We start from the raw sequence: 17,768 nt of genomic DNA, 5'->3' as shown, positions 1-17,768 counted from the left end.
ATGAGAGGCAACCATACATTGATATTTCTCTCCTTCCCTTCCCCTCTAAAGATAAATAAATAAAAATCTAAAATAAAAATAAAAATAAATAAATAAAACCCATGCCGACTTCTCAAAAAAATAATAACAGAATTGGTCGTTTTATGTCTTTCTCACTCCATAGATTGAGGTCCATTAAGGGCAGCAATTTCTCTTACTCAATATTGTATCCTCAGCGTCTAGAACAGTGTCCACTCATAATAGGATCTCTTATTGATGTTTATATTACATCTAGTAAATGAATCTATTGCATAAATGAGTGAATTAATGATGTTGGCTTTCGGCCCTTCCACGGTCTCCTAACCTCTCTAAGCTTCTATATTCTCTCTGTAAAATGTGACCATACGTTGTCTTCCTCCCTCAAGACTGATTGGAAGCATAAGGGAGGTGATGAACACTCAAATCACTGGCGGGTGTCAAATTCTATAAGGGTTTTATTATTAACAAGCACGGATCCTCGGCAGGTGGCGCCAGTAGTCCCGCTCAGACCGGTGCCGGGTTGGGGAGGAGCCAAGACTGGGAGCGGGATTGGGAAGGGGGCGGGGCCAGGGCGCGGCTGGGGCGTAGCCAGAAGCTGCGGTGCTGCGTGGCCTGTGAGGCGCAAAATAGCCTTGTCGCCTTCGGCCCCGCCTTCCAGGGAGGGACGTGCTCGACTATTGGCCAGTGCGACAGAGACTGGCTCGTCATTGGGCCGTGGCACTGTCGGGTTAGCGGGCGGTGTCCAGACTCAGGTGCCAGCTGGAGCTGAACAAGCGGCGCTGACTGGACCGGCCGGGCCGGGACCCGGGCTGGGGCGAGCGGAGGGTCCTGCGCGGCCTCCCGGCCCGGCCGCGGATCAGGTGGGCATAGGTGGCTGGGTGAGATCGGAGGACGTTGGTCCGCGGATTATCTCTGAGTTGGAGGCCTGAGCCTGGTCCCGGGCGGGGCGGCCGAATTCCGACCCTTCGCCTCTGCCGTCCCCCGAAGGAAGGGGATCCGCAGTTCCTGTCTCGAGGGCGGTGGGAGGTGTCCGAGCCTCGGTTTCCCCATTTGTGAAAATTGGGCATCCCAGCGCGAACCTAATGGGGCTGATCCAGGAGGTGGCTGATGAAGAGAGCTTCTGGCACACAGTAGGCGGTCAGTAAGTGGCCATTATCCTTCCTCAACCTCCTCCTCAAAGGGGTTCTGCCTGGAAAATAGTAAATATAGTGAACCCGGCACCGTATAGAAAGGACTTGCTTAGCAGAGTGCATGGCTGTTAGTGGGTGCTCAAAACAGTTTATATGATTGGTTCATTTAGTCCTGAAGGGCCCATAATAGGTGCAAGTACTAGATATGATCCCTGTTATATACATGAGGAAAACGAGGTTCAGAGAGGTCAAGTTTTTGCTTAGGGCTACACAGCAAGTAGGAGTGGAGCTGCTATTCGAACCTGCCCTCTAATGCATGGCCAGGGAATTAACTACTGAAGGGCACATAGGAGCCTCCCTGTGGTGAGTGAGGAGGAATGAATGCATTTCTCAGGGTCTACATTTATCAAAACAAAACGAAGCAAAAAAAAAAACCCAAAATGGTGAGCGTTTATTGAGCATTTACTGTGTGCTAGGCTCTGTGCTGTATCTTATCAAACCCAACAGTTCTGTAAGCTGATGATGACAATTATAATAAGAGGTAATATTTATTGACTTCTTAATATTCATGGAATTTTGAGCTGGGTGTACTTTGACTACCATTTTATAGAAGAAAACCAAAGCCAGAGACTGATGCAGCTGGTCTCAGATCACACTGTGGGGAGTTAGGGTCCTCTGACTTCTTTCAGTTTCCTGCCTTCAGTAAAAGGAGACTGGGGCAGGTGTGGAAAGGTTGTGGTGCCATAGCATCACCCACATAGTCCCAGCCGAGGGCGAGCTTCACTTCACTGGAGGAATTGATCCTGTGGGCTCCTTCTCAGGAAGCCCTTCAGTAGATACAGTCCACCAACTCTGTCACCTTCACAGAGAAGGATGAGGCCCAGAAAAGCCAAGTGACTTGTCCCAGGACACACAGCATCAGTGACAGAGGCAGGACTTTAAAAAAAGCCACGTCACCCTGGCTGGTGTTGCTCAGTGGGTTGGGTATTGTCCCAGAAACTCAAAGGTCGCTGGTTCGATTCCTGGTTAGGGCACATGCCTGGGTTATGGGCCAGGTTCCTGGTTGGAGGTGCACAAGAGGCAACCAATTGATGTTTCTCTCCCTCTCTTTCTACCTTCCCCTCTCTCTAAAATAAATAAATAAAATATAAAAACAAAAACAAAAAACAGGTCTTTCAAGTCCCAGACCTACTCACTGGACTAATTTTAAATTTTGGCACTGTCTCTTCCTAGCTGTATGACCTTGGGCAAGTAACTGTCCCCCTCTGAGCCTTACTGTCAAATGGGGTTAATTATTGGACTTACTTCACAGGTTTGTTGTGAAAAATCAGTGAAATCATCTCTAGGGCACTGAGCCAAGTTTGCCCGGCAGCCCCAGAGGTGAATGCAGACTGTCATTTTAAACTTGTGTCCAGTCTTTTTAAAGATTTTATTTATCATTAGAGGGAGAGAAACTCAGGGAGAAAGAGAGGAAGAGAAACATTAACTGTTTGCCTTTCACATGTGCCCCATTTGGGGACCCATGTGCCCTGTCTGGGGACCAGACTACAATTCAGGCATGTGCCCTGACTGGGAATCAAACTAATAACTTTCCCTATGTGGGACGACACCCAACCGAGACACACAGGGCAGGGCGGGACCTTATTCTTAAGAACACAGGTCTGTTCTTACAGAGTAGGGGCTGAGAAATTAATATAGCCACTCTGTGCCAGACATAGGGTCATGTGCTGGGGACAGTGGAGAACAAGTCTAACTCTGTCCCTCCTTCACAGAGCTCAGTGAAGCATGAAAGAAAGACATGGTTATACAAGTAGATGAAAAAATAAGAGCATCTTGGATCGGGTCCCATTCTGTGAAGGCAATAATGTGGACAATGGAACTTTAGCTGGGATGGTCAGGGAAGGCTTCTCTGGGGAGGTGAACTTTGAAGAGGACACTTAATTGTTTAGAGTTCAGTGAGCTTAATACAGTACCAGTTATGTAGTAAGTCCTTAAGAGTACTTGCTGTTATTTATTTTTTAAAAGATTTTATTTATGTATTTGTTTCTTTTTTAGAGAGAGGGAACAGGAAGGAGAAAGAGAGGGAGGGAAACACTGATGTGTGAGAGAAACATCGATTGGTTGCCTCTCACACCCCCTCAACTAGGGACCTGGCCCACAATCCAGGCATTTGCCCTGACCAGGAATCAAATCAGTGACCTTTGGGTTCAGAGGCCAGTGCTTAATCCACTGAGCCACACCAGCCAGGGCAACTGCTGTTATTATTTTGGCCATTTGTAGGTCTTGCATTTGCAGATCTACCTGCGAGTTTTTTCCTCCCTGATAGTAAAAGAAATGGTAAACCTAATATACAGGAGCTGAGATGATTCTTACAATGCCCAATTCCTCACAGGAAGGTTAAAGCTGATCCTTGGAGGGGCAGGAGCATTCCCTTGGGTAGGCCACTGGCTCCTCTTCTGATCTCTGGGCTGGAAGTTCTGGTTGCAGGCACATGGAAGGGGCAGTAGTGTACCCGACATGGCAGCCTGGCTATTGTCCCTTAGTATTATCTCCATCTGGCACCCTTCCTCCTGGCTTCTCCTTCCTCTGGCTAATACTTGTTTATCTGGCTTTGCTGTGGAGGCTCATAAGGGCATGTTGGGCTATACCACTGCTGGTCAAACTATTCAGAGGACACCAATCCTTGTGGTCAATCACTTGTGGTCTCCTGCAGTCAAGGTGGGCTATACCTACAGTTCTTCAATTTACTCCTTCTGAGCTCCAGCACTGAGGCAGCAGCTTGAAAGGCAGATTGTCCTGGTGCAAAATGTTAGTCAATAACTTATGCTACTTTCCCCTGACTCTGTCTCTTTGAGTCTCAGATTTTAACTGGCAGTTGTTGGTTAAAGCCAACTATGGGTTACACAGTGAGTGTTTCTGAGGTCTTGGCTCAAAGTTCCTGAGATAAAGGGTGAGGTAACTTGGGGACAGGTCCTTAGCTTCAGGGTACCTGCACTGACCTCCACAGGCATTGAGAGGGGCACCTAGTACTTTCATTAAATTCTCACAGGGATTCCCAGTCAGGGCACATGCCTGGGTTGCAGGCCAGTTCCTGGCAGGGGCCAGTTCCCAGCAGGGGATGCACGAGAAGCAACCATACATTGATGTTTCTCTTCCTCTCTCCTTCCCTTCCCCTCTAAAGATAAATAAATAAAATATTTAAAAAAAAATTCTCACAGAGAAACATGCACGGTTTCTGGCTAGTTTTGGGAGGGACAAGGGGCTGCCAAGGGTTCCTTCTGGCAGTTCAGAACCCAAAGTGGGGTCCCAAACTCTACTCAAGTCACCCACCCAGAGCTGACTTCAGATTGCTGCCTGAGGCTCCATCTATCTGCCATGGCTTCACCTCCAGGCTTATAGCAGCTGCTGTGGTGGGGACAGGGGCTTCCAAGGTCCTCCTCAACCTGGGCCACTTCCTTTATGGCCTTAAGTGTCAAGGAGTTCACAGCTGTACAAGTCCATGAACCAGACTGATTGAGGTCACTCACCATCCTTGTCTGTGGGGCCAGATTGCTAGGTCTGCTCTGCCTCACACAGAAGAAGGCTAACCTGTTCTGAGCTCAGCTCTGGGAATTCAGTCCACAGAGAACCAGTCTCCTTATGGTTGGTGGGCATGGTTCTGGCATTGGAAGGCATCAAGAAGAGGCCCTGCCACACAGCAGGTGCTCAGTAATTGTTAGGTGCTGTTACCATATCTGGAAATGTGAATTTGGGGGTAGCCTGCAAGCTTTGAAGGCTGGACAAGGCTGGCTTTTGTTAGGAGACTTAGAAGTATTATAACAAGTCCCTGTTGTATGCTAGGCCTGGGCTGAACTAGCTATATGTGTGATCTCTTTGAATCTTCACAACCCCTACAAAGCCCCATCCTGCAGACTGGGCAACAGAGGCTAAGATTGCTAAATTCAGACCCTGCTCTGTGTCCAGCCCCCTAGCCTTGCCCCTCACCTCCCTGTTGGCTTCTCCCCAGACTCCCGGGACCATGGGTCTAGGGCTCTGATGTCCCTGTGCTCCCTATGGCCATGACGACGGGTGATTGCTGCCACCTGCCTGGTTCCCTGTGTGACTGCTCCAACAGCCCCTCCTTCTCCAAGGTCGTGGAGGCCACAGGCCTAGGGCCACCTCAATATGTGGCACAGGTGACTTCAAGGGAAGGCCGGCTCCTCTCAACTGTCATCCGGGCCTTAGACACGCCAAGGTAAGTAGTGACTGAGCAGCTATACTTACCTCCACTCACTTATTCTCTGGGCCCAGTGATTTCCTCCCAATCTGGGGTCAGAAATCTAACCATCTAGATGGGTCAGGGAAATGAGCCCAGGCTGAGCAGGTCTGATTCTTCAGGAAAAGCCAAAACTCCAGGTTGTTATGTGCAATCAGAAGATGAAATGTGGAGAACAGCTCATGTTTTATAGAGGCAGTGCGAGGAAATGGTTAGAAGTGCAGAGGGTGACTCCTAGTGCCTGGGCTGACATGCTGAGGGCATCCTTCCTTCCCGGTGTGACCTGGGACAAGTTGTCTCACTCTCACACTTCTAAGTTGGAGATACAGAGTGCCCACGAGTGGGTTTTTCACCTTGTTGGCATTTGAGAAGTATGTTTAAACCTCAGCGTTGGCCTTCCAGACCTACCTGTGAGCTAAATGTGCCTAGTTTACCAGTTTGTCATCAGTTCCAAGGAAAAGAGTTTTAAAGCAAACCCTATACGAATTTAAATCCATCTGAACTCATTAAAATAGCCACCAGTTTTTCAAGTTTAATGTATTGTTTATTTGCTATGACTCAATTCAGAAGCTTTTCTCCCAATTTTTTGTATTTAAATACACATAATGTTTACCATCATAACCATTTTAAGTGCACAGTTCAGTGGTACTAAGTACATTCACATTGTTGTACAGCCATCATTGTCATCTGTCCCTATAATCCTTTTCATCTTGTAAATCTGAATCTCTGTCCCTGTTAAACAAAAAAAAACCCAGCCCCTAGCATCCACATCTACTTTCTTCTTTTAAAAAATATTTATTTATTTTTCTTGCCCTGGCTGGCATAGCTCAGTGGATTGAGTGCGGGCCTGTGAACCACATGATTGTGGTTCGATTCCCAGTCACGGCACATGCCTGGTTGCAGGCCAGTTCCCAGCAGGGGACTCACAAGAGGCAACCATACATTGATCTTCTCTCCTTCCCTTCCCCTCTAAAAATAAATAAATAAAATCTTTAAAAAAATATTTAAAAAGTGGAGGGAAGAAGAGGGAGAGAAATATCGATGTGAAATTAGTTGCCTCTCCCACACGCCACAACTGTGCCCTGACCAGGGGCCGAATCTGCAACCCAGGCATGTGCCCTGACTGTGAACAGAACTGGCAACCTTTGGCTTTGCAGTGCAACACCCAAGCTACTGAGCCACACCAGTCTAGGTCCTCTATGACCTCATATGAGTGGATTCCCACAGTATTTGTCCTTTTCTGTCTGGCTTATTTCACTGAGCATAGTGTCACTGAGGTTCATTCATGTTGTAGCAGGTGTCAGAATTAATTCCTGAGTTTTCAAACATAAAAAAGAAGCAGATGGGAGCTTTGCAGGGCTTTGGAGGCAGCTCATTGCCACTCTTTGCCTAGTGTCACTTCCTCCAGGAAGTCCTGCTGGAGCCCAGATGAGATTGGGGATTTTTCTTCCAGACTTCTCCAAGGCAGGTTTTTCTTTTTGTTTGTTTGTTTGTTTCCATGCTTTTATTTATTTATTTTACTTTTTTATGTTTCATTTTTTTAATTGTCACCCAAGGATAATTTATCGATTTTAAAGAGAGAGTAAGGGACATAGAGAGAGAGAGAGAGAAACATTGATGTGAGAGAGAAATATCAATTAGCAGCCTCCTGTACGCACCCCTACCAGGGATCAAACCTGCAACTTGGGCCCTGGTTGGCATAGCTCAGTGGATTGAGTGCATGCCTGTGAACCAAAGGGTCCTGGTTTGATTCCCAGTCTAGGTCACATGCCTGGGTTGCAGGCTGGGTCCGCAGTAGGGGGTGTGTGAGACGCAATCGCACATTGGTGTTTCACTTCCCTTCCTCCAGTCTCTAAAAATAAATAAATAAAATCTTTTTTAAAAAAAGAAGAAAAGAAAAAAACCCTTGTAACTTGAGTATATGCCCTGACCGGGAATCTTACCCACAACCTTTTGGTGTGTGGAACAATGCTCCAATAAGCTGAGCCACTCAGCCAGGGCTATGTTGTCTTTATTTTTAATTACAGTTGACATACAATATTATATTAGTTTTAAGTGTACAACATAATGATTTTTTCCAACATTGCGATTTAACATTTATATACAGTGATCCCTCACCTATTATGTTGTAGTTATGTTGAGTTACATTGCAGAGACCCCTGCGATAGGTGGAAATCCGCGAAGTAGCAGCATTGTGTTTATTTTATTATTTATATATATTTTAAGGCTTTATAAACCCTTCCCACACTCCTACAAACCTTTCCCACTCTCTTTTTAACCTTTTCCATACTCTTATAAACACTTCATATGCTCTTAAACACTTTCTACATTCTTAAACCTATGTAATTTTAACAACATATAAAATTCTATATGGGTACTCACCAGTGAAGTATACAGTTGTCCCTCGCTATGTCACGGCTCAGTTATTGTGGCTTCACTGTATCGTGACCCACAGTGGAGCCACAATGAGTGAGCCGCGATATAGCGATGGACAACTGTACCTTACACAGAGATTAGCATAAGTCTAGCAATGTGGTCATTACAATATTATTGAGAGTATTCCCTATGTTATACATTATGTCTCCATGACTTATTTTATAATTGTAAGTTTGTATGTCTTTCTTTTTTAAAGATTTTAATTATTTATTTTTAGAGGGAAAGGGAAGGAGAAAGAGAGGGAGAGAAACATTAATGTGTGGTTGCCTCTTGTGTGCCCCTACTTGGGACCCAGCCTGCAACCCAGGCATGTGTCCTGACTGGGAATCAATTGTCTACCCTTTGGTTCACAGGTGGGCCTCAGTCCACTGAGCCACACCAGCCAGGGCAAAAATTAGTACTTTTTTTTTTTAGATTTTATTTATTTATCTTTAGAGGGAGAAGGGAAGGAGAGAGGGAGAGAAATATCAATGTGTGGTTGCCTCTCCTGCATCCCATGCTGGGAACTGGCCTGCAACCCAGACATGTGCCCTGACTGGGAATTGAACTGTGATCCTTTGGTTCACAGGTCTGCGCTCAATCCACTGAGCTACACCAGCCAGGGCCAGAAATTAGTACTTAATTCCCTTATCCTTTTTCACTCATTACTTCTCCCTAGTCCCTTTTGGCAACCATCAGTTTGTTCTCTGTATTTATGAGTTTGTTTCTGTTTTGTTTTGTTTGTTCATTTATTTTGTCCCTTAGATTCCACATATAAGTGAAATCATATGGTATTTGTCTTTCTCTGACTTCATTTAGCATACCCTCCAGGTCTATTCATGTTGTCACAAATGGTAAGATTTCATTTTTTTTAATGCCTGAGTGAGCCATTAAAAATAGACGACAGAAATTCTGTATTCTATTACATACAGAATTTCTATTACATACAAATATATATCTGTATTACATACAGATACAGATATATATTTACTATATCTCCTTTATCCATTTGTCTACTTATGGATATCTAGATTTTTTCCATGTGTTGGCTATTGTAAGTAATGCTGCAATGAACACAGGGGTGCATGTGTTTTTTTGAGTTGATGTTTTTGTTTTTATTAGATAAATGCTCACAAGTAGAATTGCTGGATCATTTGGTAACTTTTTTTTTAATTTTTGAGGAATTTCCATATTGTTTTCTTTAGTGGCTACACATGTTTACAGGGTGTTGGATTTCAAGCCTGTATTCCCATCAGATCTCTCAAAGGCAAGACCATGTTCTGGTTGGGAGTAGGGGGACACTTCGAAAGCCCAGGGGCCTCCTAGCCAGAGCTACCTGGGCAGGGGGATGGGGGGAAGGTTGATTAAAGCTGGGTTTTCCCTACAAGGAGCTTGTGAGGGGCACTGAGTGAGTTGAACCCACCTTGCCCCATCCTCCCTCTTGATACATGGGGAAACTTAGGCCCAGAGGGAGGCAGACCCCTACCTCCCTGTGTCACTGAGTAGAACTGAGATTTGAACCCAGGGCTCCTGCTAGAGTGAGGGAGAAGCAGGGAAGAAGCTCATGGGTCCCACCAGGCTCTCCTATAGAACTCAGAGACCCAGGCAAGCAGTGGGGGGCAGAGCATTCCCTCTGCTCACAAGCTGGTGGCCAGGACAGCCATGCCCTCTGAGACCACCAGGACCTCCTGATCAGCCCCTGAGCTACTCTGATGTAGCTTCTCCTCCCCTCTGCCTCTAATGCAACTCAAACCCAACCTGTCCAGGATGAAGGCCAGGGGAGATTGGCCTTTCCCAGAGAGAAAGCTGCAGTTTTTCCAGAGAGTGATCACCACACAGAAATGTGGTTCTCCAGCCTCCTGGCCAGTCTCCCCAGGAGTAAATGAGGGTCCTCCTGCTGCTGCCAGTAGCTACTGGGTATTGGTAGAGGCTGTGCAAGCAGGTCATCATTCGCTTGCCCACCCCTTCCCCCTGGAACTCCTCCTAGCCAGTCTCTACCCTCTGAGAAGAGCTGGGTGGGACTCAAATATTTAATACTCAGTGCCTTCATAATAATCAACCCTTTCATTTTGCTTCAAAGGAGACCCTGATTCCTGAAGGCTCACGGCAAAGTCTAGGTTGGGTAGAAAGTTCTGGACCTTTAACCTGCAGAGGCCAAAGAGGAAGGTCCAGGTGGTATCCCCAGGGCTCAGGATAATCCACCAAGGCTCAGGCTTGGAGCAAGCATTCTGGGGCCCCTCTGGCCCCTGACCCTTTGGCATTCCTACCCACTAGACTGTGAGTGGACCCAGGCCCTTCTGGAAACTTCCCAGAGCATTTCTGCATCCTCAGCCCTTCTACCTGGTCTTCCCCTACTGCCCGCCTCCCCTACCCCCAGCTTTCATCTCCTTCCTTGTCACGTTCTCCCTTCTCCTCTTGTGCTTGGAGCATTCTCAGGACAGTGCACTGGGGTCTGTGTGTGTCACACCCAGTCCTTACACTGTTTCCTTCCTGTCTGTATCATAGGCGTTATTTTGCTGACAGAATTTCCTGAGTGAAGCCCACTTCTCTTGCCCCACCATCTGTGGCAGGCAGCATACATGTTAGTAGCATAGCGGCCAAGGGTACACAGGTCCTGGAGCAATATTTTCCAGCTTTGCAGATGACTAGCTGTGAGAGTTTGCATGATTGAGTTTACTCCTTGAAGCCCCAGTTTCCCCATCTCTGAAATGGGGCACCTTCCTCCTAGGCTCCCTATGAGAATGAGACAAATGAATCCAAGATGTTGAACTTCAAATAGTGCTCAGTGCATAAGTACTCAATCATTAATTTGTTTTTGTTTTGTTTTTCTCTCTGAACTTGCTCTTCAAAAATAGAATTTTCCAGGACAGACCCCAAATTGACATGGCTCTTCCTCAAGGTTCTTGTAACTTCCACTTCCCAAGATTGGACTCTGGAGCTAGATTTTTTCTTGTGAACTTGTTGGGGGAGTGGCTAGCATCAGGGTTCGGGTGAGACTGTAGCCAGGAGTGTGAGAAAGCCACACCCTATGAGGACTGTAGATAGAAGGCAGTTATGAAGGATCAGCTCAGCTCTTTGGTTTCAAAGCAGCCAGGTCCTGCCCCTCCAGCAGAACTGCTGAGAAAAGAATGGAAAACAGTTTCCAAGGGGAAACTGGTGTTTTCTGGAAAACTGCTCTCTTGATCCTCCTCCTTCACATGTTCCACAGTCTTCTCTGGGCAGAAATGTCTAGAAAACAATGACTCATGTGCTAGACAGCCTCTGGGCCCACCAAGGCCACACTCCCAGCCTCCTGAGCTGCTCCAGGAAGGATCAGCATCCCCAGGGACAGGCTAGGATTGAGATTTCCCTGAAGGGGCTCTGTGATGCTTGACGTGTCTATTTTCTGAGCTCCACTGGCTGGAGGAGCAGGGGAGCTCTTCTTCCTGGACATGTAGGTATTTCAGGTAGCATGGTCTTTAGGTGTGGCTAGGTCCAGCACCTCTGATCAATCTCATAAAGAATCTGTCCTTCCCTGTCTCTTCCTTGGCTCTACTTTCCTCTGTTTTTCTATGTTTGGCATCCTTCACAGACTCCACGTGGAAACCAGGCTGCCACCAGAAGCTTCAGACTTACATTAGTCGTGTTGCCTGTAGTTTACGGTGGGGCGGGGGTGAAGAATTTCAGCAATTCCCTGTGGCTCAGATTGTATCACACATGACTTGAGTTGGTCCTGTGGCCAACTGTGTGCAGTGTTTTGATTGGTCAGGCCTGAAGTCATCAGGGGTATCATCAGCTCTGCCTTAGTCCTTAAAGACCCAGAGTGAGGAGCAGGGCCATTGCCCAGGACAACCAGTGTGGTATTGCAGGAAAAGGAGTGGATGTTGGAAAGACAGGTAAAAAAGCGTGCTGCAAGAACCCTTGGGAACGAGTATATCGCTCCACCTGTGGGAGTCTGGGGAGGCTTCTCAAAGGAAAGGACATTTGGAGCTGGGGTTGAAGGACAAATAGGAGTTTGCTAAGTGGCTTGCAATCCAATGAGTAGTAAAGAAAGCATAGGCAGAAAGCCTGATTGTTGCTCATGTGTCCCGTCTTTTTGTCCAGCGATGGTCCTTTCTGCCGCATCTGCCATGAGGGAGCAAATGGGGAGAGCTTGCTGTCTCCATGTGGCTGCACTGGCACACTGGGCACCGTGCACAAGAGCTGTCTGGAGAGATGGCTTTCCTCATCCAACACCAGCTACTGTGAGCTGTGCCACACAGAGTTTGCAGTGGAGAAGCGGCCCCGGCCCCTCACAGAGGTATGCTTAGCAGCCTTGGTTGGAGTGGACAAAGGGGAGGGAGGCAGGCGTGGGTCCAGATGAGAAAACTGCCCTGGAGGATCCTGGTGGGCTACGGAAGCAGCTTCTGTATAAGGGTGGACCTCTTTCCTCTTCCTGTCCCCCAGTAGAGTCCACTGATGCAGGTGGGGAACTCAGCTTGAGGTTCCAGACCAACAAACCATGCGCCCCTTCCCTGATTTGGTCACTTCAGGTGACCTCTGAGACCTGAGGAACTGAGAAGGGTAGCCTTGGCAGAAGGCAAGTGCAAAGGCCCCAAAACCAGAGCTTAGTGTTTTTGACAAAGCCCAGTGGCTAGCATTGAGTGAGTTAAAGGATGGGGAGAGCAGCCTGGAAGGAGGTGGTATAGGCTACACATGGCTCTGGGGACTGTGCCTGGGAAGTCAGACTTTAGCCTGAGTGGGATGTGTCAGGACTGAGACAGGGCATTCCAGGTGTGGCTGGTGTCTTTCTGCTCCCTAGGGCCCTGCTGCCTACCTGGATGCCCTTCACGCTCCTCCCTGCCCAGCTTGGCAGGGGGTGGCTGAAAGCAGCAGGATGATGACACTGGGCTGTGGCATGGGCTCCTGAGAAGGGCCGTGGCATACCTGGGAGCTGGGCTTTTAGGAAAACAGTGGGAGGGAGAACTTGCCCTTCCTGGAGCCCCTTCTCCCTCACTCTCCAGCTACACAGGGCTACTCCCTGCTGTACTTTGTCCAGGTCACACACTCCCAAGTCAGGGCCTTTGCATCTGCTGTTCCTGCCCCCTGGAGTGCTATCTCCCCCTTTCTTCACGTGGCTCCTTCCACTCACTTTTACTCCTCACTTTTGGTCCTCACTTTTACTCCTTGGCAAGGCCTTCCCCTCCTTGAGCACCCACTCCATTTCGTACCTCACCCCACTAGCATGGGTGCTCCAGGAGGGTGGGGACCCTTTCTGTCCTGCTTACCAGAACTTCATGAGTGAAGCGCCTTTTCTTTTGGCCAGTCATCTGTGGCAGGTGGTGTAGCACAGTGGTCTAGGGCACACAGGCTGTGGGGCAAGACTTCCTGGCCTCTGATCCAGCTTTGTGAGAGATTATCTGTGGGAGTTGGCACAGATGAGTCAGCCCCATTGTGCCTCTCGGTTGCCCCTTCTGTAAAGTGGGGCAGAGATGCTCAGCAGGGCCTGGCTCAACATAGGCTTACTAAGTATTTGTAGGAAGGAAGGAGGGGGTGTGGTGCCAGGCAGGAGGCTGGGCCTGCATGGCCCAGTAGTCATGAGGCACAGGGTTTAGAGGTCACACACTCCATCCCTAGGTTGGGGCTAGCTAGAGAGTGGTATGTAGTTCCTCTCAGCAGCTCCCCCCTTTCCTTACCCCCCACAGTGGCTGAAGGACCCGGGGCCTCGGACAGAGAAGCGGACACTGTGCTGTGACATGGTGTGTTTCCTGTTCATCACGCCTCTGGCCACCATCTCAGGCTGGCTATGCCTGCGCGGGGCCCAGGACCACCTCCGGCTCCACAGCCGGCTTGAGGCCGTGGGGCTCATTGCCCTCACCATCGCACTCTTCACCATCTACGTCCTCTGGACGCTGGTGAGTGGCTGTCAGCCGGAGGGCAGGTGTCTAGGGGTTTCCAGCTCAGGGCAGCTAGGCCAGGGGTTTGGTCAGTGGCTTGATGGGGAATCCTTCTCTGTCTCTCCATGTGGCCCCGGGTGGAACTCCAGATTCCGAGCCTAACCATAGTTTAGGGAAGCCTGAGCTGGGAGTGAGCCTTCTGCTCCAAGGAGACCTGGGCACCAGATCATAAGTGCTGAGTGTAGGCCCTGCCATCCACGAGCCCACCCAGACTGGGCTGGGCGCTGGGGAGAAGGGAACAGGGAGGGAAGGAGGGAGGCACAGAGAGACTATAAGACCAAAAGGCAGAGAGAAAGAGCAGAATGAGAAAGACCAAGAGAGGGGAAGATCAAGAGGTGAGAGAAAAAGCAACTGAAAGAGAGAGAGGGAGACTGAGGCGGAGGAGTTGTTCCAGGCCTCTGGCAAGCCTTAGAACCCTTGCTTGGAGAGAAAAGGGCCCCCCGAAGTGTCACCCTATTGATATAACCACTGTTGTCTACCTATTGGGGCATTTCCTCCTTGGAAATTATTTTTCATTGCATCTATCTCTCTGTGTGTGTGTGTGTGTGTGTGTGTGTGTGTGTGTGTGTGTAAGTATAATTTATTTATTAATTTTTTTAAAGATTTATTTATTTATCTTTAGAGGGGAAGGGAAGGAGAAAAGGAGAGAAATATCAATGTATGGTTGCCTGTTGTGAGTCCCCTGCTGGGAACTGGCCTGCAACCCAGGCATGTGCCCTGACTGGGAATTGAACCACGATCATGTGGTTCGCAGGCCTGCGCTCAATCCACTGAGCTACACCAGCCAGGGCGTGTGTGTATCTTTAAAATACAAATAGGATGACATAAGTACTGCTTTGCAGTCTGCTTATTTCCTCTTTGCTAATGTTCTTTAAAAAGGAGAAAGGCAGCCAGCCAGCTGTCATTCATTCTATGGGTGTATAAAATTGATTTAACTAATCTCTCTTGATAGGATCTGAGGTGCTTTCCAGTGTTTGTTTTTCTTCCTTTTTTTTTTCATGCTGTCATGAATAGTGCTTTGGGCACTACTCGTGCAAATGTTTCTTGGAATTTTCTTGGTCAAAGAGTATGAACTATTGACATTTACTTAAAAAGCATTTCTATAGACTTTATTTATTAGAGTTGTAATATATTCTTACACTCACATAGCCCCAACCCTGCTACCCCACTATCAACATGGCACCAGAGGGTACATTTCTCACAATTAATGAATCTGCAATGATACATTATTATCACCCAAAACCCATAGATCACATTAGGGCTCATCCTGGTGTTGTTCATTCCATAGGTTTGGACAAAAGTATTGTGACATGTATCCACCATTACAGTAATCATACTGAGTAATTTTACTGCCTTAAAAATCCTCCAAGTCCCACCTATTCATTCCTCCTTCCCCACCCTCAACTCCTGACAACAACTGATTTTTTTTACTCTCTCCATAGTTTTACCTTTTCCAGAATGTCAGAGTTGGAATTATGCAGGTTGTAGCCTTTTCAGATTGGCTTCTTTTACGTAGTAACATGCATTCAATATTCCTCGGTGTCTTTTCACAGCTGGATAGCTTATTTCTTTTTAGTGCTGAATAATATTTCATCATCTGATATCCCAAAGTTTATCTTTTTACCTACTGAAGGACACTTTGGTGGCTTCCAGGTTTGGGTAGTTCCATGATCCATTGACATTTAATCCCTTCCAAGAGGCTGTACCACTTCACTCTCATCCTCTGAGACCTCACCCTGAGAGACCGCACCCTTTTGTAGGGCCCTGAATGCTAGTGGGGACTTTCCCAAGGAGAGTGAATGGGGTTGTGTGCACAGTATGTATGAAAAAGACCTGGTGGTTGTCTCTGCTTCTGGAAGCCTGTGCTTGGCCCTGGCATGGGCCAAGGCCACTGCTTCAGGGGCCCTGTTTTCTTCCCTTGGGTGTCTGCTGGCTGGCCTTCCCACCCATCCTGCCCTGCCCACAGGTCTCCTTCCGCTATCATTGCCAGCTTTACTCTGAGTGGAGAAGGACCAATCAGAAAGTTCACCTGAAGATCCGGGACACAGATGGCTCCGAGGCTACTCAGCACTCCCTGCTGGCTGCTGGATTCCTGAAGAAGGTGGCAGAAGAGACGCCTGTGTGAAGGCTGGGCTGGCAGGGCCAGAGGCAGCTGATGATGCCCTGGAGTTTGGTAGGATGGAAACTGCCCGACCCTTCCTGCATGGCCAGAATGCTTCTTAGACCAGGAGACGCCAAGTGGAGCTGGTTCTGTAATCCCATGTGAAAATATTTTGAGATTGTTTTGCACACTATTGTATATGAAGACAGGTTGAAGTGGTCCTGAGCTTCACACGGAGCAGGCACCCCGATCTCATTCTGAGGTCCACTTGGCCCCTTGAGGGCCAACAGCCGTGACCATAGGCTAGTTGGAGGCGCCCATGGGCGGGAGATAACAAAAGCTTCTTGCACTTCTCTGCACCTGGCAGGCTCACTTTCCTGGCACCCTTTACTTTATAAATTTGCACCAAGTTTCAAAACCCCAACTCGAATGAATAAAGGAGCCCTTACTGGATAAAATAGATTTGTCAATTATATTTCAGAACTGGAGACTCAAAGTGGGGGATGTGGGACCAAGGGGAGTCAGGAACTACACGGAGGTTAAAACATGCACTCAGCTGGTTTGAGAGGTCTATTTCAAAACACAGAAGAAGAAGTCAGGTCTGAGTTTTCAAGTCAGGAGCAGGTAGCAGAGTTATATAATAATGATTTAAAATAAATATACGCAAGAACAGTTTCCACTTTACATCTACTGTGGGCCAGATGCCATGCTGAACCCTTTACACTCATTAATAACTAATGTTCATACTTATCGAGGGTCACCCTGGAGGAGACTCCATTCAGAACCTTCACAGGCTTAACCAACTCTCACTAGCATCCCTGGCAGGAGAAATGGATGTTACCTCCTCTTTACAGATGCAAAGACTGAGGCCCAGAGTAGGGAGCCTCTGTCTAAGGTCACACAGTTCTACAAGGCAGAGTTGGGATTGATCATGGGTCTGCGTGGCCCCAGGGCTGAGCTTTGTGCTTCCCCTTCCAGGAAGACTCGGGAAGAAGCAGGAGGGGGTCATGCTAATAATAGCAGCCACTTCCTGAGCACTTTCTGAGCCTTTTACATTTGAGGGCTCTCTGTATTAGGCCACATTTAATACTCAGAGCAGCCCTGAAGCATAGATGCTGGGGTTGTCTGATTAATTCCACTGGCAGGTGAGCAAAGGGGGGCTCAGAGCAGTGGGTCACTCACCCAAAGTCATTCATTCCTGATGGACACGGTTCTGTTGTTTTTCCTATGAATCCCTGTCTGGTTCTGTGCCTTACCTAAGAGAAAGAAAACCCCTTTCTACCCACACTAGAAAGGCAAGGGGAGGCCAGCCTGGCCACAGAGTGGAGGGAACAGCAAAGAGCAAAGGCCTGGAAACTGGAACCTCTGTGGCCTATAGGAGGAGCAGCACAGCAGACCATGTTGCTGGGGCAATGTGACTGAAGGGCAGAGGGCTGGGAGAGGCAGTTAGAAAGACAAGCAAGGCTTTGAAAGCCTCTGGTGGTCTGCAGAAGCACAGGGTTAGACTCTCACTTCTGCAGCTGCTTACTCTGCCGAGGCCTAGCACCCACCTCTCCAGGCCATTTTTGAAGTGTGGTGCCCCTGAGGATGGTGCATAGAGGCCCCAGGATATGCCATCATGAAGAGAGAAAGCTGTTTCCTTTGCAAAACTCTTCTAATGCTTTCAACTGTGTCCAGGAGAAAGTTGTAGGTTGGTGCTAGGCTGTCTTTAATGACCCTTAACTCTAGCAAAGAGAGAGCAAGCCTTAGGCTCAGAGACTTTGGCAGCACGCATGACTAAATTTATATTTCAATAGCATCATTCTCTTATTTATTTTTACATTAAGCTCTTTATAGCAAATTTACAACATAGGCCGTGATGTAAAAGCACAGCTTTTTATTGCATTTATTGGGGTGACATTATATAGGTTTCAGCTGTACAATTCTACAATACA

At 47.9% G+C, this 17,768-nt stretch overlaps 1 protein-coding gene across 4 annotated transcripts; it reads left to right on the top strand.

Moving 5' to 3' along the window:
• Window positions 1-739: 739 nt before the first annotated feature.
• Window positions 740-16,292, top strand: MARCHF2 (membrane associated ring-CH-type finger 2). 4 transcript variants are annotated; one of them, XM_037056583.1, is made up of 5 exons: window positions 740-878; window positions 5,155-5,382; window positions 11,902-12,097; window positions 13,482-13,691; window positions 15,724-16,292. In XM_037056583.1, the coding sequence occupies exons 2-5, from the start codon at window positions 5,201-5,203 to the stop codon at window positions 15,856-15,858; spliced, it is 723 nt and encodes a 240-aa protein (XP_036912478.1). In that variant the 5' UTR covers window positions 740-878; window positions 5,155-5,200; the 3' UTR covers window positions 15,859-16,292. The 4 variants fall into 4 exon arrangements, with proteins under 4 accessions (XP_036912478.1, XP_036912474.1, XP_036912476.1 ...); XM_037056579.1 differs by having other exon boundaries at window positions 741-878; window positions 15,700-16,292; XM_037056581.1 differs by lacking the exon at window positions 740-878 and adding an exon at window positions 885-1,155 and having other exon boundaries at window positions 15,700-16,292.
• The last annotated feature ends 1,476 nt before the right edge of the window (window positions 16,293-17,768 follow it).

Source organism: Sturnira hondurensis, unplaced genomic scaffold (assembly GCF_014824575.4).
Source record: "Sturnira hondurensis isolate 20B ecotype Veracruz unplaced genomic scaffold, ASM1482457v3 Scaffold0009087, whole genome shotgun sequence".
NCBI classification, from domain to species: Eukaryota; Metazoa; Chordata; class Mammalia; order Chiroptera; family Phyllostomidae; genus Sturnira; species Sturnira hondurensis.
This window is presented reverse-complemented; position numbering and strand designations above follow the sequence as displayed.